General features: G+C 37.8%; 1 protein-coding gene across 1 annotated transcript in view; it reads left to right on the top strand.

Moving 5' to 3' along the window:
- The window catches only part of Klhl7 (kelch like family member 7), a 34,392-nt gene extending 12,768 nt beyond the window's left edge, over positions 1–21,624 (top strand). Inside the window, exons 6-10 of the mRNA XM_038320650.1 lie at positions 1,360–1,502; positions 13,751–13,991; positions 16,503–16,704; positions 19,284–19,381; positions 20,168–21,624. Of these exons, the coding sequence (XP_038176578.1) occupies positions 1,360–1,502; positions 13,751–13,991; positions 16,503–16,704; positions 19,284–19,381; positions 20,168–20,451 (968 nt within the window). The 3' untranslated portion in view covers positions 20,452–21,624. The remainder of the gene's footprint in view (positions 1–1,359; positions 1,503–13,750; positions 13,992–16,502; positions 16,705–19,283; positions 19,382–20,167) is intronic.
- The last annotated feature ends 1,497 nt before the right edge of the window (positions 21,625–23,121 follow it).

The following is a 23,121-nucleotide window of genomic DNA, read 5'->3' as shown; positions in this document are numbered from 1 at the left end:
CTTAGTTTAGGCCTTCATAACTCTGTGCTCAACTGTTTGATCTCGGCAAATCTGAATAAAAGAGTGTGGGAAATGCTCAAGCATGTTTTATATTTTGAAGAATTGTCTTTATTTTTATATTTTGTGAACTGCATCTTGGTACTTAATCTACTTTTTGTGAAGTTGCTAAACTTAATCTTTCTAATAGGATAGCTTTGTAATTTTATTTTATATAATGAATATTTTCCTAGTTTTCCTTTCCAACATTTGTGAGATTTTTTTCAAATTTCAATTTTTGTTGAGAAGAAAGTATGAGATAGGGAATATAGTTTTTTTCCCCTCTATTATCTAACATTAATAGACAATCCATTTTTCCCACACTAATGTAAAATGACATCTTAAACAGTTATTGATGTGTGACTCAACCAAATTAAGGAAAATCCATAGTAGTTTTGAATCCTCATTGCATTTGATCTCAGATAGTCCTTCTCAAAGTTTTATGTACATCTGAGTTAACTTGGGATTGTCAAGTACACAGATGGTGCTTTTGGTAGCTTTTAGGTAGTGGGATTCAGCATTTCTAACAAAGTTCCAGGTTCTAAAACTGCTACTATTTGAACCACATTTAAATGACAAGATGGAACCCTTTAACACACCAATACCTGGTGCCTGCACTAGAGATTTTAAGTGAACTGTGGTAGGAACCAGGTATAGACAGTGAAAACAGAGCTGATGGTAGTGGCACACATTTGTTATCTCAGCATTAAGGAATTGAGGCAAGAGGCTTCTAGTTGAAGTACAGCTTCCTGTGTTACATAGTAAAATCTTATTTCATAAAAAAAGATAGAGATTACTAGGTTAAGAGATCTAGATTTCAGTACTTACTATTTTGACAACTACTCTTAAGTAACCAGATAATTCATTGGTACATAGTAAGTGACATAGTCTTAGTAATATTGATTGCTGAGGGTGGTAAATTAAGATGAGAATTCTTAGACATTATCCTGCCTCTGTCTCCTTTCTTCCTAAACACTAGAAGGATCAAAAAATTAAGTTACGGGGTGAGGGACTAAAATAAAAAAGAACTACTTTTTTAAAAAGATGTATTATTTATGCATTGTTCTGTCTGCTCGTTTGCCTACATGCCAAAAGAGGATGTTCTTCTGCATGTTTCCTTGCACGCCAGAAGAGGGTTTCAGATCTCATTACAGATGGTTGTGAGCCACCGTGTGGTTGCTAGGAATTGAACTCAGGACCTCTGGAAGAACAGTCAATGCTCTTACCCTCTCTGAGCCAGCTCTCCAGCCCCTACTTTACTTTTCACATCACTGACTTAGTAGTACCTGAAGCTCTTGAAGAGTAACCATGTATTTTGTGCAGGTGGAATGAGGTACCACCTGCTGTCTCCTGAGGATCGAGAGGAACTTGCAGGCGGCACCCGGCCTAGGAGAAAGAAGCATGACTACCGCATCGCTCTGTTTGGAGGCTCCCAGCCACAGTCCTGTAGATATTTCAACCCAAAGGTAACTGAGTTTTTTCTGATTTTTATTTTGAAGGGACTGAGTACACAAAGACACATATCTCATGTGGTAAGTAGTAATTGATTGCCTAGTTATTGTTGTTTTATAGGGTAAGGAAATTGAGAATTAGATTTCAAAGGTCCTCCATAACTACTCTGGAGTGCTTTAAAAGGAAACCACTACAGAAGAGCCAAAGTTCAGTCTTTGTTAGCAAGTCTATGCACTCATTCTCATGTCCTTGCTTTCATTAGGTGATAATCTTCAGTGAAAATTAGCTTCTTAGGCTAGATGTATTTTCTTTCTTTAATAATTATAGTACATTGCCATTCTAGAAAATTTGGAAAAATTTAGTCACATATTTATCCAACTATCTAGAAACAATTAACACTTTTAGTCTGTTTTCCAGTACATTTAATAACAATTGGAAGAGCAGATTATGAGACATAGGTCTAGGAACACAATTTTTTAAAATATGTCAGTGTTTGGTTACAGCCTCGATATGGTTCATTCATATTTCTCCTTGTGTCTTATACTTGTTTCTAGAGGTGCGGACATACAATATTTTTCTGATACTGCATGCATTGCTGGAGCAGAGCAAGTACCAAAATCATAAATGATAACACCCAGAATTTGCTATAAGGTATCCATAACCCATGCTGAATTCCAACATAATAGGATAACTTTCTCTTAAAAGCCCCCCTTTTCTATTAATGGTTAGTACTTGAGACCAGAGCATCCTATTGCCATTAGGATACTTGTCTGGTACCTTTTTCTATGTAAAGTTGGTCCTTCAAGACATCCATGTAATAAAAGCATAGGGATATCAAGACAGAAATGGACAGTCCAAATCTGTATTGTTTCAGTTCCTAGAAAGGCAAGCATTGTCTTCTTACAAATGGATGTGTCCCAGTGTGATAGTCTGTTATTGGATAGCTAACTGGTTAAAAGGTGTTTATTTTACATATGAGGGTGCCCTTGTATTTGGGGCATAGATGTTCAGTATTGAGATTTCCTCTTGATGGGTTTTTCCTGTGACTAATATGAAATGACCTTCTTTGTCTCTTTTGACTGATTTTAGCTTGAAGTCTATTTTGTTAGATATTAGGATAGCTACACCCACTTGCTTCTTAGGTCCATTTGATTGATATATTTTTTCCCAACCCTTTACTCTGAGACAGTGTCTGTCTTTGAGGTTGAGATGCGTTTCTTGTATGCAGAAGAAGGATGGATTCTGTTTTCATATCCAGTTTGTTAGTCTGTGCCTTTTTATAGGTGAGTTGAGTCCATTTACATTAAGGGATATTAATGACCGGTGATTGCTATCTCCAGTTAATTTAGTTTTCATTGTTGGTGATGTTAACTTGTGTGTTTTTTCCCTTCTTCGGGATCTGCTGCTATGAGACCATCAATTGTCTGTGTTTTTATTTGTGTAGCCAACTTCCTTCTAGTATTTTGTGTAGGGCTGGGTTTGTAGCTAGGTATTGGTGAAATCTAGTTTTGTCATGGAATGTCTTGTTTTGTCCTTCTATGGTGATTGAAAGTTTTGCTGGGTATAGTAGTCTGGGCTGGCATCCGTGGTCTCTTAATGTCTGCATAATGCTTGACCACGACCTTCCGGCTTTCATTGTCTCCAATGAGAAGTCATGTGTAATTCTGATAGGTCCACTTTTATATGTTACTTGGCCTTTTTCCCTTGTAGCTCTTAATATTCTTTCTGTACTCTGTATGTTTAGTGTTTTGATTAAGTGGCGAGAGGACTTTTTATTTGGATCCAGTCTATTTGGTGATCTGTAAGCTTCTTGTATCTTCATAGGCATATCTTCCTTCTTTAGGTTGGGAAACTTTATGATTTTGTTAAATATATTTTCTGTACTTTTGAGTTTAAGTTCTTCTCCTTCTATATTTATTATTCTTAGATTTGGCCTTTTCATGGTGTCCCATATTTCCTGGATATTTTGGGTTAAGCTTTTGTCAGATTTAATGTTTTCTTTAACTGGTGAGTCTATTTTCTCTATTGTATCTTCAGCACTTGAGATTCTCTCTTCCATCTCTCGTATTCTGCTGTTGATCTTGCGTTTGTGGTTCCTGATTGTTTTCTCATGGTTTCTGTTTCTATAATTCCCTTGGCTTGTGTTTTCTTTATTGTCTCTATTTCAGTTTTCAAGTCTTGAATAGTTTCTTTCATATGTTTTCTTTTTCTTGGTTTTCTTTGAGGGATTTCCTGATGTCTTCCAATTTTTTTGTTTGTCATTTCCTCCATTTCTTTAAGGGAATTTCTCATTTCCTCTTTAAGAGTTTCAAACATTCTCCTGAAGTTATTTTTTAGGTCATTTTCTTCTACCTCATCTATATTTGGTTGTTCAGGTCTTGCTTTTGTAGGGTCTTTAGGTTTTACTGGTGTTGTGTTGCTCTTTGTGGTGTAGCATGTGATCTTACCTTTTCTACTCATCTTTTCCTCTAATAGGTGTGGTTGGGGCTGTCTGAGATTCTATTGAATAATCTTCTAGATGTCAATGTATCCAAAGCTCAGATGGTTGTTCCTCATGGTACAGTCAGTGCCAAAGTTCTAGTTACCCCATTGCTTACTTCGTGTTCCTGGAGATAGCTCAGTGCTCCTGTGCTTTGCTCTGCTCCCTTGGGGTTTGCTGTCTCAGGCCTATTTTGGCCTAGGTTACTGACTTTGAATTGTTTCTGTAAATCCTAGTCTGGGATCCCCCCCTGCAGAAGTTCCTGGCTTGGAGTTAGTCCTGCAATGGTTTCTGGCTCCTGTCTACTGCCTCGGAGTTCCCAGGCTCGGGTGCGCCTAGAACTACAGAGGACCTGGCTCAGGCTTATTCCCTCAGAGGTCCCAGACTCATGCTCAGACCCGCAGAGGTTCCAGGTTCCTGCCTATTCCTTTTGATGTCCCAGACCAATGCCCGGACCCACAGAGGTCCTGGCTCAGGCCTACTCCCTCAGAGGTCCCAGATTCATGTCCAGACTGGCAGAGGTCCTGGTCAGGCCTAGTTCCTGGGAGGTCCTAGACTCATGCCCGGACCTACAGGGGTCCTGGCTTAGGTCTACTTCCTAGAAGATCCCAGATTCACGTCCAGACCCTCAGTGGTTTCTGGCTCTGGCTCACTCACTCAGTGGTTACTCTCCTGTACCTTTTTCAGTCTCCAACAGCTTCTTCTGAAAACATTTAATACCATAAACCAAAAAGTAAGTGATATGCTGCCAGATACAAAAAAAAAAAAAAAAACCTCCCGCAAAAAAAAAAAAAATCACATTCACTATCATATTTGTTAATTTCTGTTGGGCTGTTGTCACCCAGAAATTTACTTTTAAACCATCCCTCCAGCTTCAAAATACAGGCTTACATATAACTTCTTTTACATTAGAAGACAGATGGCTGCTATGAGAATTGTGGCCTAAATCATACAAACCAAAAAATACAATTTTCTTAGTTGTTTAAAAGACTAGTCACACCTGAATACCTGTTTTATACCAGATGAGGGTAAGCCTGTTGAAATTTAAGTGATAATTTGCTTTTTAAATTTTCAGGATCTTCTTTGAGTGAAGAAAGGAAAAATATCCCTTCCTAAGCATATCCTGAAATCCTAGCAGTTTAAATTGTACTTTTTACAAACTAAGCTTTTCAGGTGGTAATCATAGTTTCACCCTTAAAACCTAGCTGAGGTATGGTGGTGCATACCTTTAATCCCAGCACTCAGAAGGCAGAAGCAGGAGGATCTCTGTGAGTTCGAGACCAGCCTGGTTTACAGAGCAAGTTCCAGGACAGGCTCCAAAGCTACAGAGAAACCCTGTGTCGAAAAATTGAATAAATAAGTAACAAACAAAGGACTATGCTGGTGTATATGATGGGCCAGAGAATCTTGAATTCATTTGGGAGGCAAGGAGCATCATTGCTAGAATAAGACAAATGAGATAACTCTGACACTTGAGCCTGTAAATCTAATACTTTCCTTGCTGTTGTTTTTATTGGACAGCTGGGAAAAGATAGAAATTCTGCACGGCCTTGGTACTGAGACTGTAGCTCCAGAATCTTCACTTGATGCCTTGCTTTGTTCTTTAAAATGGCCCACTCTTAATTGCTGCCTTTTGTACTCAACCACAAATTTTTAGAAAATTCAAATAATGGAGGAATTGCCTACTTAATTTAAAAATGTCATTCCATCTGTTATTTTATTCCCTGAAATTCTAAGCACTATTAGAATCCATCTATAGTACTTACAGTTTCTCTTAGAAGAGCTAGCTCCTATCTTTTCTGCTGTAAAAACTCATCTTGAAAAAACTTTAGCTAGTTATCATTAAAACATTTTAGTGTTTAAATTAATTAGTTCTAATTATTTCTAATATTAAATAAGGTGATTTAATTATAAGCTGTTATTTATTTGGGATACCCCAAGTGAACATTATATCATTAGTCAAGTAATAGACTAATTATATCATTAGTCAAGTAACAAAGAGGAGGTGGTTTACTTTAAAATTCTTTAACTTAATATGTTTAGAAATGGTTCTCACTCATTAATGGGAATCATTTGTGTGGCTCTTGTACAAGCCAAAAGAGATGATCAGTTTCAGGGAACTGATCTCCTTCAAAGAGGACAACTTTTAAACAGTGCTTGTTAATTGAGATATCTGTCAGCTCCCTGATAGCCTCTTTGATATTCCTTGGGTATTACTGGTGTCAGAAGGCAAATGCTTGTATCAATTGATGATAAAAAGGTGATAGCAAAAATTGTAAAAACACTTCTCCCTTTTCCCATCTTGTACCTAGTTTTCAACTTTCAAGTGCTTAGTGATTGCTGAAAGAACTATGTGTTTTGTGTGTTTAACTGTAGCATGGCAATGTGTGATGGTACTGATGCCTAAATAAAAGTTGACTTAATTGACCAATTTTTATTTGGATTCCTAATAAAAGGATGGGTTAAGGGCCTAGAACTCTGTGAAGATCTTCACTTAACCACTTTGATGTACTGAAGGAAAAGGAGACTATACCATAGAGAAGAAGGGATCTAGCATTTTCTCTGGCAAGAAAACAAACAAATGGTAAACCCAGCTCAAATATTATAAAGGTAGAAAATGTATCATTTGTCATATGGGATTCAAAGGTTTGTTCTGAGCCTTCCCTCTCCGCAAACTGTATAGACCAAAACTGACCTTGAACTCAGTGATCCTGCTGCCTCACCTTCCCGAGTACTGGAATTACAATCTCTTTGTGCATTTTCTCACTCAAACTAAGTATGAAGTCAGTATGTGGTCTGTTGTGAGGAAGGATATGAGTGTATGAGGAAGAATGAACAAATATAACATTTTATGACATTTCCCTGGGGAATTTTATTACTTGGTTTTATGTGGTAGCATCTAAATATAAACTCACTCCCATCCCCCTCAAAAAAATTTATCTTCAACCCAGAGCACATTTTTTCATTAGAAATACTGCTTACTTTTATCTCATAGTATGATAGCCACCTTCTCTCTGAAGGCTAAGGAGACAGTTCTACCCTATGGTGAGAGTGAAATTTGACAGTTATATCTTGTGTATGATTTTGAAAGAACATGTATAAAAGCTAGAGAGTAGACCTTAAAATAAAGTGGCATTGCCTTTTTAAAACTGAGACTTTTGAGCTAGGCAGGGTGGTGCACCTTTCATCCCAGGACTCTGGAGTCAGAGGCAAAGGTAGGTAGATCTGAGTTTCAGGCCAATCAGGGATTCGCAGTGTCTCAAGAGACAGTGCTATGATCCCAGCAGCTGACATTGCTGGAATGTGACAGGAATCATCATGGGCACCCGTGAGCTTCTTCAGCTAACAGTATGAAGCTATTGTTCTCTTTAGCTCATTCACAGTAGAGGTTCTGCCTGAATCTTTTCAGTAGACAGACACATTACTTTCATCTTCATGTGGAGAACACACTGAACAGATTCTCTGTTGAGCGCTCGGCCTTCCTTAAAGACCTTACAAAATTAAGTATGTTAGTTTCAGTCTCTTTATGTTTGAGAGGTGGGGTAGGATCATGAAAATGCCATGTGTGCATGTGGAGATCAGAGAACAACTTACGAGATTTAGTTCTATCTTTCCATTATGTGTGTTCCAGCATGAACTCACATAAACTCATCATGTGAGTTTAGCCAAGGATTAAATTCAGGTCATTAGACTCAGCAACAAGCACCTTAACCAGCTGAGCCATCTTGACGGTCCTCCTGTTTCTTTCTAGTTATCTTCCTAACACAGTGATTGTAGTGTCATGGACTTTACCTCATCACCCACCCACCTTTGTCCAGCACCTAAAATCCTTACCTTCAGAAATATGGTGCTTTGTGTTGTGTGATAACTGCACCTTTCAGAAGCTTTTTAGTGAAAATATGACTGGCCTGATGGTCTAGTTTCCTTTCTGTTGTTGTGGTAAGATAGAACAATTTAAGGAAGGAAAGTATTTATTTCTGCTTACAGATTAGTCTATCAGTGAGGAAAGGAAATGACACCCACAGTAGGTTGGGCCAGCCCTCTTAGATCAAATCATGATCAGGACAGTGCGTCATAGACAAGCCTAATCTGATCTGAGTAATTCCTCAAGACTGTGTCCACTTGACAAAACTAGGATACAAATTCATTGTCTGTCACAGATAACATGGTAAATTGGCAGATCATGCAAAGATTTGGAGAAAGTCAAAATAGTTTCAGGTGTATGGTAAAGGCTGTAAGTAAGAAGAATGGAATCTGTGTGTGGAGCCTTTATGGGCTGTAGGGGAGTGGGGATGAGAGGGCTCAATTCTCCATCTGGACTCTACATGGGCAGGATTCATAGAAGGGACTCAGTGAAGCCTACTGAAGGAAAGGACTTTTGTTCTTGAAAAATTATGTCTGGGCCTGGAGAGATGGTCCAGAGGACCTGGGTTCAATTCTCAGCACCCACATGGCAGCTCACAGCTGTCTGTAACTCCAGGGCCAGGGGATCTGACACCTTCACACACATAAATTTAAATAAATTATTAAAAAGAATTATAGTCTGTGGCAAGAAAAGCTGAGTAGGACCAAGGAAGAAAGGACATCCAGTTTCAGTGTGTATACATATATGGTGGCATGGTAGTGTGTGAAAACTTACATCCTGCCCTTCATACCTTTCCAGTTCTCCTATTTTCTTTTTTAAATATTTGTTTATTTGTTTAATATTTATTTATTTATTTATTTATTTATTTATTTATTTATTTATGCATTGGTGATTTGCCATGGGTGTTGTGTTCCCTGAAACTGGAGTTACAGACAGGTGTGAGCTGCCGTATGGGTGCTGGAAATTAAACTGTGGACCTCTGGAAGAGCAGCCAGAGCTCTTAACCACTGAGCCATTTCTCTAGCCCTAGCTTCCTATTTTCTCAACACCTAAGCACATATTTGCAGTGGCATATTCAGTAAAACTTAACTGATTTAAAGTTTTGGTTTGGTTTTGTTGTTGGTTTTCCCAAGACGGGTTTCTCTGTGTAGCCTTGACTTTACTGGAATTCACTCAATAGGCCAGGCTGGTCTTGAACTCAAAGATACTTGCTTGCCTCTGACTCCCAAGTGCTAGAATCAAAGGTGAACCACCACCACCAGGCTTCAAACAGATCTTTTAAATGACTGAATTGTAAGGCACTAAATAGTAGCTAACATGAGTAATTTGTATTCTTAGTAGAAATGTTTACAAAGGACATTTTGGTTAACTTCTTAAAAGATGGTAACCATTACAATATTTTATGTAGCTAATGGTTACTAAACATAGTGTCTGACATATACAATAACAATTGAGTTTAAGATTAACTATCATTAAATATGTTAAAGAGAACAAGAATTGGGCATGGTGTTATGTGCCTCTAGTCCCACTTGAGACAAAGAGTTTGAGATGTGACTCTACAACATAGCAAGGTCTTGATTCAAAACTAAGAAAACTTGGAAGATTTTTAAGAAATAGCATAAATTATAGGTCTCCAGGATTGAACTCAGGTCTTCAACTTTGACAAGCATCTCTACTCTCTGAATTACCTTGCTACCCCTAAAGTTATTTTCATTCTTAAATTTGGAATGTAGGAAGACCCTGGGACACATGTTAAGATTTATTTTTTAATTAGGAGTATGAGCTTATGTGTGGCTGTGAGTAAGGCTCACATGAGTCTAGCCGTGAAGGTCAAAAGAGGGTGTCAGATACTGTATTAGGGTTACCTCACTCCTGATACCAAAATCTGTGTTAGTCAGGGTCTCTAGAGCAATGGTTCTCAACTTTCCTAATTCTGCAACCCTTTAATATTCAGTTCCTCATGTTGTGGTCACCCCCAGCCATAAAATTATTTTTGTTGCTTCTTCATAACTGTGGTTTTGCTACTGTTACAGATTATATTATAAATATATTACATTATATAATTTTCCAGTGGTCTTAAGTGATCCCTATGGAAGGGTTGTTCAATTCCCAAAGGGGTCATAACCCACAGGTTAAGAACACTGCTCTGGAGACACAGAACTGAGAGTAGGGGATAAGTTTTACTAGAACGGCTTACAAGCTGGAGTTCAGCTAGTCCAACAACTACTGTTTACCAATGGAAGGTACAAGAATCCAGTAATTGTTAAGCCCATGATGCCAAATTGTTGCATGTTTTACTCTTTTGGCTTTGGGAGGGACACCATTTAGCTCCCAAATAAATCACACATGGAGGCTTATTCTTAGTTATAAACGTCTGGCCTTAGCTGGTCTTATTTCTAGTCTACTTTTCTTAATTTTAAATTATCCTGTCCATCTTAGGCTTTTTCTTTTCTTCTGTGTATCTTACTTTCACTCTTACTCCATGGCTGGCTGGATAGCTGGATGGCTGGCCCCTGGTGTCCTCCTGTTCTTGTTCCTTCATTGCTCCTCCTATTTATATTGTCTGCAGTCCCTGCTTGTCCTTGCTCCTGCCTCACTATTGGCTGTTCAGCTCTTTGTTAGCCCATCAGGTGTTTTAGACAAGCAAAGAATCACAGCTTCACAGAGTTAAACAAATGCAGTTTAAACAAAAGCAACACATCTTAAAATAATATTTCCCCAACACTGAATATCTCAGTTGGTCTTCAAAATACACCAGAATCCTGAAGTGGGCTCTACTCCCAGTGAAGGAACAAATTACCCAGCAAGAGCAAGCAAAGAGGGCAAGTTTCCTTGGTCCATGTCCGTTACATAGTCTGCCAGTGTTGCAAGGAGTGCGGCCCCTTGTTTGTCCTGGCCACCCAGCTAGCTTACACCTGAAATAACCACAGAGAAACTGTATTAATTTAAAAACTGCCTTGCCCATTAGCTCTAACTTTTATTGGCTAACTCTTACATCTTGATTTAGCCCATCTCCATTAATCTGTGTATCGCCACGTGGCAGTAGCTTACCAGAGATTCTAACCAGCGTCCATCTTAGGCAGATGATCCATGGCTTCTCTCTCTCTGCCCTTCTTCCTCCCGGCATTCAGTTCTATTTTCTCCGCCTACCTAAGTTCTGCCCTATCAACTAAGCCAAGGCAGTTTATTTATTTATTAACCAATGAAAGCAACACAGAAACAGAAGGAACTCCTACACAATGCCAGGAGAAGGTGTAGCCCAGATAAAAGGTAGATCTTCCAACCTCAAAAGATCTGGATTAAAAGTGAGTCTTCCCACTTCAAATTATTTAAGAAAAATTCCTCAGCTGAACTGTGGTGGCACATGCCTTTAATTCCAACACTTGGGAAGCAGAGGCAGGCAGATGTATTTCAGTGAGTTCAAGGCCAGCCTGGTCTACAAAGCGAGTTTCAAGACAACCAGGACTGTTGGCACAGAGAACCCTGTCTTTAAAAAGCCAAAAAGAAAACTTCCTCACAGGTATCTCTAGCTACTTGGGTTTTAGTTAATTCCAAATGTGGTCAAGTTGACAACCAAGAATAGTCATCACAGATTCCCCTGGAGCCTGAAGTACAAAGCAGCTGTGAGCCACCCAACATTGGTGCTGGGAAACTAACCTGGGTCCTTTGCAAGAGCGGTATATGCTCTTAACTGCTAAGCCAATCTCCCCAGGCCCTGGGCAGTTATTTTAATTTCAAAAATAAAAGGTGTTGGAGATCATTTAAAAGAATAAATGACTAGTCTTTTCAGCCTAAATTTAAGTGAAGGTCATAGAAGGATAAAGTAACCGGTATCTTTTAAAATTACAGAGAATTTCCCATATAGTGTTCAGTAAATTGTGTGAATAGTCATGGTGAGACCTAAGATTAACTGAGTTAATGTAGTTAAGTTGTATTTCTCTGCTTAGTGGATTTGTACAATATATGAGAATCATTTAGATTGCCTTTAAAGAATTGCTCCCTATAGAATATATGGTAATTACTTTGTTCTGTAGTATACAGTTTTATCTAATAAATATGTAAAAGTATTTATCCCTAGGCTTTCTGTGTCCATTGGATAAGACTAAAGCTTCAAAATGTGTAGACAGAGACTGCTTGTTCGTTTCCCAGCTGCCCAAACTCAAAGTAGTCACACAGGAACTATATTAATTAAAAACACTGCTTGGGCTATTAGCTTAGGCTTCTTATTAATTAACTCTTACATCTTAAATTAACCCATTTCTATTATTCTGTGTATCGCCACAACTGGGTGAAGTTCCAGCGTCTGTCACTTTCAGTAGCTACATGGTGTCTCTTCGACTCCACCTACTTTCTATATCTCTTCGGATTTCCTGCCTGGCTTTATTCTGCCCTGTCCTAGGCCCAAAGCAGCTTCTTTATTAACCAATGGTAATAAAACATATTCACAGCATACAGAGGGGAATCCCACATCAAAAATGTCATACTTAGCTTATAGTTGTTTGCCTGCCAGTAGGTATGCCACCCAGTAACCCAAGGAGACAAAGATCCTGACTTAAGGTTAAAAACCTGAGTAACTAATGCTCTGTTTTCCTTATTGAAAAACGTTTATCATTAAGAGTTTAAAGTCCCTGCAAATGCACTTTCTTTCCTAAGATATCAGCCCTTCTATTCTTAGGATATGTTCTAATCTAATGAACATTTGACACAACAGATGCTAGCAAGATATAAATATCAGTTTGATATTCTTATAGGGACCTCAGCAGTAACATTTATATGCAGTGCTTTGCTCAGTGAGATTGGGAATTGTTTTAATTCTTGCCTGATCCTGATAATTTTAAATTATTTTAGAAAGCAGCAGGAACAAATGTCAGTATATTATACCTTTGTCGACATTACCTATGCACATACATGGTAGGTGGGTAGACACATCCTTGGATAACACAAAACAAAGTGAAAAGCATGGCTTTGTAGCACAAATTCTAGTTGGTCTTAACTAATCAAAACCCAGAATCAGATATAGGGATTAAAGCTGAAGATCAGAGAAGCAGAGCAGTAAGCCTCTAGAGAGACCGTATACCTCTACCAATGCTCAGACCAAAGGACAATCCTCAGGCTACCTAGACTGCACTGTGTCTCCACCAAACCTCAGACTCCAATGAGCTCTTGTCTCCTTCTCCTTATATTCCTTTCTCCTCCCAGCCATATCACTCCCATTTCTACCTCCCTGGTGCTGGGATTAAAGACATGGGATCCCAAGTGCATGGATCACTTTGTATGAGTTCTATTTCTCTTTTTAGAGAGATTCAATCTCACGTAGCCCAGGGTGGCCTTCAGTTCTGGGATTAAAGGTGTGTGCCACCACTCCTGGCTCTAGTGGCTTAACTCTGCACTCTAATCTTCAGGCAAGATTATTTATTAAAACACAAAAAAACCACATTTCCCCTTTTGTCTAAAATAAAAAAGACTATAACTAATATAAGAAAACCTATATACATTAAGTACAGTAACTATATATAATATATACAGGCAATAAGTACATCAACAATGTCTAGTCATTTGCATTTGACAAATTCAGATAAAATACTCCATTATCTATCCTATCTTGGTGAGTCCAAAGTCTTGTACCTAATTTACTTTCTATTATAACTTGTATTACTGTCCAAAGCTGTCTTTTGATACCTCTCAACCTTATATACTTTACACCTCTTTAGTGAGCTTCTTTTCTGCGTCTGGTAAACAACTATAACTATCTAGTCTTCAACTCATTCAGTTTAAACTGATGATAGTCTAAGCCTAAACATTTTAATGTGCAGTCTAATAAGTAAACACACACATGATCTTTGTATTATCTTTCTTTATCTGTGTCTTGTCGTTTCCGGTTTCCATTTCTGAAAGCTTCCTGTTCTGTCTTGTTTCAGGATTACGGCTGGACAGACATACGCTGCCCCTTTGAAAAACGAAGAGATGCAGCTTGTGTGTTTTGGGACAATGTAGTATACATTTTGGGTGGTTCTCAGCTTTTCCCCATAAAGCGAATGGATTGCTACAATGTTGTAAAGGATAGCTGGTATTCCAAACTGGGCCCTCCAACACCTCGAGACAGCCTTGCTGCCTGTGCTGCAGAAGGCAAAATTTATACATCTGGAGGTTCAGAAGTAGGTAAGACCCTGTTGATATCTTTAATAGAAGTATTTTAATCCAAGTATCTTGGCATTCATATTTTCCAAAAATTAGGAAGATTTGTCCAGATACTTTGGTAATTTAATGTCTCCTAACATTGTAGAGCTTATTCCCTTGTAAATTTACCTTAATCCTTCACATTCATTGGCAAGAGTGCCAGCATTCTGGGGCTAGAGAGATGGCTCAGTAATTAAAGGTACATACTGGTATTCCAGAGGACCTGAGTCCAGTTCCTGGTAGCCACATCAGATAGGCTTACAACCACTTGTAACTCCAGCTCTGAAGGGCATCCAATAATTTTGGCCTCTGTAGGCACCTGCATGCTATTCATAGACATACATACACATAATTAAAAATAACAAAAAATATAGTGCCATCTTTCTAGGTAAATAGCCCTCATTTTATTGCGATGAAATGCTAGTTGACAATATCTTAAAAAATTATGGATTACCTGTTTTGGGGTAGGTAATTTACTTCCTTTGAAGGTTTCAGAGTTTGACTTAATCACTGTTCCAGTAAGAACATGTTACTTGTAATCTGTATTATCTTTGTTTTCTTTGTATCTTAAGAATGAATGTTCTTTTTTTCTTCTTTCTATTTTTTGAGTTAGTCTCTTACTTCATCGCCTAAGGTGGTCTTGAACTCATCCTCTGCCTGCCTCCATCTTCTGAGTGCTGGGGTCACATTATGAACCCCTATCTCCCCAGCTCAAGAATAATTATATTCATTTGCTTTAAAAAAAAAAAGAAAGGGAGGGAGAGAGGGAGGGGGGGGAGAGGGAGAGAGAGAAAGAAAGAGAAAGAAGAGAGAGAGAGAGAGAGAGAGAGAGAGAGAGAAAGGAAGGAAGGAAGGAAGAAAGAAAGAGAGAAAGAGAAAGAAAGAAAAATGTGTGAGGATTTGGTTGGTTGGTTTGGAGATTGGGTCTCCTGTACCCAGGCTGCGTTCTCACTTACTGTGTAGCTGTGGATGATCTTAACTTCTGATCTTCCAACTCCATCTCCCAAGTGCTGGGATTACAAGCTGTGCCGCCATGCCCTCTAGTATGCAGTGCAGAGTCAAACCTAGGATTTTGTGGCTAGTAGGCCAGTAGTCTACCAACGAAGTTACATCCCCAGGACCTGCTTTAAATCTTTGTGTTAATGGATCACAGTAGGGTATAGGTATAAGTATAAATACTTGTCTAATTGATAATATTTTAGGGTATTTTTCTAAATGAATATTGTAGGTACAACCTAGGATTATAGATTTTATAGAATAGCATATAATTTTAGATTTCTTATGCTTTTCCTTTTTCAAGTAATTACTTACATAGTGAACTTCTGAAGAAAACTAGGAAGACCAAGTAAGCCTAAAGTGTGGATTTTAAAAGGCTCTCTGTTTCTTTGGTGACTTTGTGTATATATATATATATATATATATATATATATATATATATATATATCTCAAAAATGTTTTACTTTGGGTTAGCATACTTACCTGTTGTAAATTTTTTTATTTTTGGTTTTTTATTCTAAGTTTTACCTACTACTGCTATACACCTTTAATCCCAGCACTGAGGCAAAGACAGGCTATTTCTGTGAACCTGAGACAGCCTGGCCTACATATCAAGATCCAGGACATCCAAGGTTACATAGTAGGATCCTGTTCCAAAAAGAAAAAATAAAGTTCCAAGGTCTTTTTTATTTTTATTAGCACTTATTCTTTAATGAGATTATTTACAAAATTCTTACTGAGCTTCTACAATTTGTAAATTTGTAAGTTGTAAAGCATAGTGAATGTATGTTTTGCTCTTAAAATACCCATTTTTAATATATTTAATATTTAAAATACCAGACAGAAATACACATTGATACCTTAATGTTGTACTTAAAAGTAGGGACCAGGATGATTTCAGGACTCATCTGCATATAGTTTTATTAATGGGCCAGGCAGTTATAGAATACTAAGTAAGTCTTAGAATATTGTCATATAGTCATTTTGTATTTTAAGGTTTAGATTTATGTAGACCAGGCTGGCTCCGTACTCACAGAGATCCACCTGCCTCTGCCTCCTAAGTGCTGGGATTAAACGTGTGTGCCACCACTTATTAATTAAACAAAAAACCTTACATTTGGAACTTAGTTAGTTCTTATCATGCACAACTGACTTTGAAGACTGTATAGTGGCTCTTGTGTTCTTTTCCTAAAATTTAAATACTAATAAATGTGTCCAATAAAAACTAATAAAACAGATTCTTTTGTTTTAATGTTTTCCAAGGCCCATACAATATCTGAGCTTTTTCTTAAGTTATTATGGAAAGTAGAAAAATGATCTCTACATACCTAAATTCTTCCCTCTCTTCATTTAGCTCTATAGTCATTTCACTGCAAACCCACACCAAGCCAAGTATAACTTTTCCAGGGAGGGTGTTGAAACATGACCCCTCCATACCCCAGGCTTGCCTCATATTCACAATCCTCAGCCTCTTAATTTGAGTATTTTTCTTTACAGGAAACTCAGCTCTGTATTTATTTGAGTGCTATGATACAAGAACTGAAAGCTGGCACACGAAGCCCAGCATGCTCACTCAGCGCTGCAGCCATGGAATGGTGGAGGCCAATGGCCTTATCTATGTTTGTGGTGGAAGCTTAGGGAACAATGTTTCTGGGAGAGTGCTTAGTTCCTGTGAAGTATATGATCCTGCCACAGAAACGTATGTATCTATTTTAAATGATTCTGTCAGTGTTATATTATATTCCATAAGCCCACTGAGTGAAGATGGCAAAAAAGTAAAGGAACCCAACAGAAAGAATGAATATACATGCACTTGAATAGCCTGAGATCTTAGGAAATAACTTGACCTTGTCACACATGGGAGCCCCTCTCTTTCTGAACCTGCTTGTTAAGTAAGTATGAATAAGATACAACTGATTGGTCCATCAAACTCATAAATGTAGGGGAGAAGGAAAGAAAGCTTAGAATTAAATAGTTTTGTCCTTAAAGAGCAATATTACAAATTGGTTCTTGGCATTAATTATTGTCCTAGGTGTGTCTTGGGGTTCATATCTCCCAAAGTGCATCTGAATTAGTGTTTGTTAATAAAATTAATATTGAATCATGTGGGAAACAAGTAACCTACTTGAAAGGCAAAATGCTGAGCTGGGTGTGGTAGTACATACCTATACTCCTAGGACTGAGAAAACTGAGGCAGGAGAATGTCCATGAGTTTGAGGCCTGCCTGGGGGAAAACAAGAGTCCCTGTCTGAAGAAGAAAAAAAACAAGAGGAAAAGTTTTCATTATAAAATTATATTGATCTGTTTGTGCTTTCTATTTTTAAAGAAACACAATAACCTTTTCCCAAATAAAAGTGTAGTTGCAGTTTTTCATTCTCATTTTTTTTATTCAACTCATCACCAAGAGTTAGCACCAAAAAGCCACTGGTCTTGTGTTGACAGAGGTTTCTGTCCCACCTGGTCCCACAGTCATTCAGTTCCAAAGAAACACACAGAGGCCTACATTAATTATAAATGGGTTGGCCTATTAGCTCAAGCTTCTTATTAACTCTTACATCTTAAATTAGCCCATAATTCTTGTCTATATTAGCCACATGGCTTGGTACCTTTTATCAGCGAGGCAGTCACATCTTGCTTCCTTTGTGTCTGGGTGACAACTGCAGATTCAGCCTTTCCTCTTCCCAGAATTCTTCGGTTCTTGTCACCCCGCCTCTACTTCCTGCTTGGTTACTGGCCAATCAGCGTTTTATTAAAGCAATACAACTGATAAATCTTTACAGACTACAAGATCATTGTCCCACAGCAGTCTTGAAATTTACTTTTTACTAAATAAATCTCTTGGGCTCAAATGAATTGCAGTCCAATGCTTTTCAAACCTGTACTTGTCCCAGACCATGCTGGGTTCCTATGTTCTTGTTCCTTCATCCACCTGTTGAGCTATTTATCCATTCCACTTTGTCCTAAACCACACTCAGGGAGTGTCCTCCCCATTTACAATCTTCTATTTACCTCCTATAAATCCTATGCTCAAAATACGTTATAGTACTCTAATTGGGAAACTGTGGTCTCTTTGTGCTGTTGCTTTCAATTAAAAAAAAAAAACGACATTTATAAAATGTGTCTTAGTTAGGGATTCTATTGCTGTGAAGAGATGCTAGGAATATGGCAACTCTTAGAAACATTTCATCGGAGCTGGCTTACAGTTCAGAGGTTCAGTTCATTGTCATGATTGGCAGCATGGTGGCATGCAGGCAGACATGGTGCTGGAGAAGTGGCTGACAGTCCTATATCTTGCAGGCAACAGGAATCTTGAGCATATATGGATGGTATCTTGAGCATCTATGATACCTCAAAGCTTACCTCCATAGTGACACACTTTCTCCAAGACCACACACACCTACTCCACAAGGTCACATATCCTAGTAGTGCCACTCCCTTTGGGGAACTATTTTCTTTCAAACTACCACACAGCTACATCCCAAGAACTGACTGACCAACTGACCAGTGAGAGAGACCCTCTTTCAAGACAGATAAGGCAAAGAACTGTAAAGGAAGACAGCCCTGGCCTCTGCATTTCCATGCACACAGGCCCTACCCAGACACAAGTTTTGAAAATAAATTCAAAGAAAAAGAAATCTGTAATCTCGTTTTTTTTAACTAGCTGAATATTCAGTTTTGAAAATATGTAAAAACTTTAAAGATTTAGCATCTCTTTATTATATTGGATTTTGTTTTAAATGTTTATTCTGTTAACATTCTGTTTGATACTCTTTAATTTTCATAAATAAAATGTTATCTGAGTTTGGAAAGATGGCTTGGTGTCTAGGAACACAGAGTATTCTTCCAGAGGACCTGGGTTCAGTTCCCAGCTACCACCACCACAATGGCTCACAGCCATTCTCCAGGTCTAAGGGATCCAATGCCCTTTGCTGACCTTGGTCACTAGGCACAAATGTGGTGCACAGACATACGTGCAGGCAAAACACAGATAAAATAAATAATAAATCTAAAAAGAAAAACTAAATGCTGAACCTTCAGGTTGAAAACTGGAAAGTAAAGTGAGCCCATTACATGTACATTACTAAACTGTCAAGACTGCCCCCCCCCATAAAAACGTTATTCAAAACCACTTGAGTGTTTTCTAGCCTTCAGGCTCCGTAGGTATATACTTGTATGAAACATGGTAGTCAATGAGCATTTGTTTAGGATAACAGGCCTGTCCCATTAGAGCTGTTTTACTTCTTGTCAATAAGCACACTAAAAACTTTTTTCCCCCAGATGGACTGAGCTGTGTTCAATGATTGAGCCCAGGAAGAATCATGGACTGGTGTTTGTAAAGGACAAGATATTTGCTGTGGGTGGCCAGAATGGTTTAGGTATATGATGTTAACTTACTCTTCAACTCACCTGGATTTGCTTAAATTCTTAAATTACTGGAGCATGTCTTAAAATTGAATCCTTTGCCATCCAGAACTATGTCTTAACATTAACATATGTCGTGAAATGTCAAGCAGTGATTGTGTCTTTCCAAGATACCAATGGGGATGCCTTACAGCTGCCCCAGCAGTACTGAGCAGCCGAGGAGTATGACTGTTTAAAGTCAGTCTTTACCAGCTTTCCAACATGTTAAACACTGCATGAAAGTACCCTTACTCTTTCCTGTCTGACCTTTTCATTTTCTTTAAATAATTAAATACTGAGAAATGTGAACTGAATCTAGAGATAGCACCTCACTTTATCAGCTTATCTACATGTTAAGTAAAACAAAGAAATAACTTCTTTTCTCTTGCCCACTGGTACTCTCCATAAATTGCTAAAAAGATAGAAAGAACATTTGAAATAAGTTATAATTAAAGTAAATGAGAAAGTAAATCACTGGTACTTTTTTTTCCAGAATAGAACATTTGTAGGAAATTTTTTTAACCTTTACTGAAACATTATCAGTTTTTTATGTTTAAGAATACATATTTAGTAAAATATCCACGTTATGTAAAAAAAAGAATACATATTTAGGTAGTGGATATGTGGATAATTATTGTAAAGCTCTTATATGCTTTCTATATGTTTAACAATTTTATTTTTAAAATACAATGTAAAATTTTAAAAACTATGAAGAGATCCAAGAATCACTGATACAGTTCTCATATTTTGTTCTTTTGAAGGTGGTCTGGACAATGTGGAATATTACGATATTAAACTGAATGAATGGAAGATGGTGTCGCCGATGCCATGGAGAGGCGTGACAGTGAAGTGTGCAGCAGTCGGCTCTATCATCTATGTGCTGGCAGGGTTTCAAGGCGTGGGTAGATTAGGACACATCCTTGAGTACAACACTGAAACAGACAAATGGATTGCCAACTCCAAAGTCCGTGCTTTCCCAGTCACAAGTTGTCTGATTTGTGTTGTTGACACTTGTGGAGCAAATGAAGAGACCCTTGAAACATGAATGATGAGTTGGGCCCCCAGCTCATCTGAGACTCAAATCGGGCCATCCGTGGTTTGTTCCAGTAATTTGCTTATGAAGTTCTGGTCTGGTATTTTGATAAGTAAGATCCAATAAAATAATAGTTTATTTTATCTGGATCTCTTTACTTAATTCAAAGACCATACTTTAGCTGGCCATGTAATCAAGAACCTATCAGCCAGAAAACTTGGAAAGTTTAAGCATTTCTTGAAAATATGAATTTCAAATATATAACTGAGTCTGGCAGAGAGGGGTATGCTCATCAGAGAAGTAGCCCAGCTTAGCTTTAGATTCTATTTTCATATTGTGTAAGTACTGTGTAGTTAGGTCTGTTTGTTTCTGTTTGGTCAAGAACTTAGTAGTAGTATGGATTGTAACTCAAGATGGTAAACTCTGATAGAGTAACTGTATCTAGTACTATGTATTTTGCTTGTCTTCATTTATTTTATTTAGTGCCAAACTATTCCATTTTAAAGTAAGCAAGAGTAGCTCAAAGCATAGACATTTTCTCATAAAACTTTACAGATTTGGGGATTTAACACCATACCCAATTTGTGAATATATTCAGTCCAATTAAATGAAATATTCCATATTTTCATGTAAACTATTAAGCTTAGTACTCATCATTAATTTATAGTTTACTCAGCAATGTAAAAAGTGCTCTGTACCCTCAGTCCTTACTGTGAGAGCCAATCAGAATAAGTGGTTAGCCAACAGAAGAAAAGCTGTCTGAAGAATGTCTAGATCACTAGAAAAGCATTGAAAACTGTAGCCAAGTATCGTGTAGATTAAAAGATATTGTTTTCTCCTAGCAAACATGTCAGAGATAACTGCGTTTTCTCTAAAAGTTTGTAATAATTGGTGTTCAATATGACACACTCTTCATTGCTTTTATGTGAACAACAAATTGCCAAACCACTTATTAAATTTTCCCCAGTGTTTTACCCTTTGACTATGTATGAAATGTGCCATGTAAAACTGTCAATCATTAATGTTTTTATCTGATATTAAATATTTTTAACTTAAAATAGATTTACTCTTCATTCATTCTAAGTATGTTCAATAATTTTTTAAATTTGTGAAAGTGTTTTCATTTTTAATTTTTCTCTATATGGAGGTTATAATGGACTAAAATGTTAAAATTAAAAATGAATTCGAAAAATGACAGATTTATCTGTTGAGTTTTGATGTATGGACAGCTATTGAGATGTAATCCATAGGCATATAATTCACCCATTTAAACTGTACCATTTTAGTGGCTTCTACTATATTCAGTATGTGCAATACTCAAATTTTTAGAATATTTTCATTACCCATCCAAAAGAAACACTATACGTATTAGTAATCACTCTGTTAGCTTTCTAGACTTTTGCAAACTACCACATATTTAATGGATTAAAACAAATGTATTCTCACCATTTAGGAGGCCACATATCCCAAATCTGGCTTTTGGGGGATTGGGCAAAACCACCATGCCCTCTCCTCTCTGCTGCTGGTTGCCAGCAGTCCTTGGCATTTATTTCTTAACCTGTAACTGCATCGCACTGTCTTCTACCTTGGTCTTCTCCTGGCTGTTTTTCTTCTCTTCATATAGTTCTTTTATAAACACAGCAATCATTTGGGCTCTATTGGTTTTTTTTACTTAGGTGTATGAATGTTTTGTCTGTCTGTATGTGCGTGCCTGGTGGCCTCAGAGGTCAGAAAAGGGGTCAAATCCCCTGAAACTGGAGTTTTAGACAGTCGTGAGCTACCATGTGGATTCTGGGGATTGAACCCAGGTTCTCTAGAAAAAGCAGCTAGTGCCCTTAACCTTTGTGCCATCCCTACCTGCCCTGAAATCAAGATACCCACCTGTCTCTGCTTGCCAGCTGCTGGGACTAAGGGTGTGCGCTGACATATCAAATGGTACTTTATCTTAAACTACTTGCATCTGCAAAGATTCTGTTTCCAAGTGAAAACACATTCTGTAGTTCTAGGTAGACATAAATTTTGTGAGGAGCACTCTTTAACCCAGTACACCCTTAGGAACTCCAACCTGGGGCAACCTCCACTTCCAGATTTTTATGTATGATTTTTAACTTTGCACTTCATTTAAAAATGTGGCTAGTTGGAGCTGGAGAGATGGCACTTGATGCTCTTGCAGAAGGACCCAGGTATGGTCCTTTGCATCCACTCAGAGGCCCACAACCATGGACAACTCTACTTCCAGGGGATCTGATGCCTTCTTTCTAGCCTCCACAAGTACTAAGCATACACAGTGAAGCACATTAGTACATACATGGTAAACATAAATTTTTAATGTGGCTAAATTTTCTGGTGACAAAATATTTATGCTACATTGTGGTTATACTAATAGAGGAACCACCCATGTAGAATGTGCAGCACAATTTAAAATATTTTAAATATACTAGCTGTTCTTTTTAGGCTGTGTGAACTACCTAGAAGACATATCAAGTTTGATATAGCTTTCAATAAAGCTGCTTTACCTCTAGTAGTCTATACCATGATCCTAGTAAGAATGTGTCCCCCCAAGAACTGTTATACACAATTCTCAAAGCCAGGATAACGGTAAACTGGATTCAAAATTACGTTGTGTACAAATTACTTCGTATAAAAGTTATATTTCGTTACTTTTTTTCAAAAAGTTTCTTT

The sequence above is a fragment of the Arvicola amphibius genome, chromosome 2, assembly GCF_903992535.2.
Source record: "Arvicola amphibius chromosome 2, mArvAmp1.2, whole genome shotgun sequence".
NCBI lineage: Eukaryota > Metazoa > Chordata > Mammalia > Rodentia > Cricetidae > Arvicola > Arvicola amphibius.
This window is presented reverse-complemented; position numbering and strand designations above follow the sequence as displayed.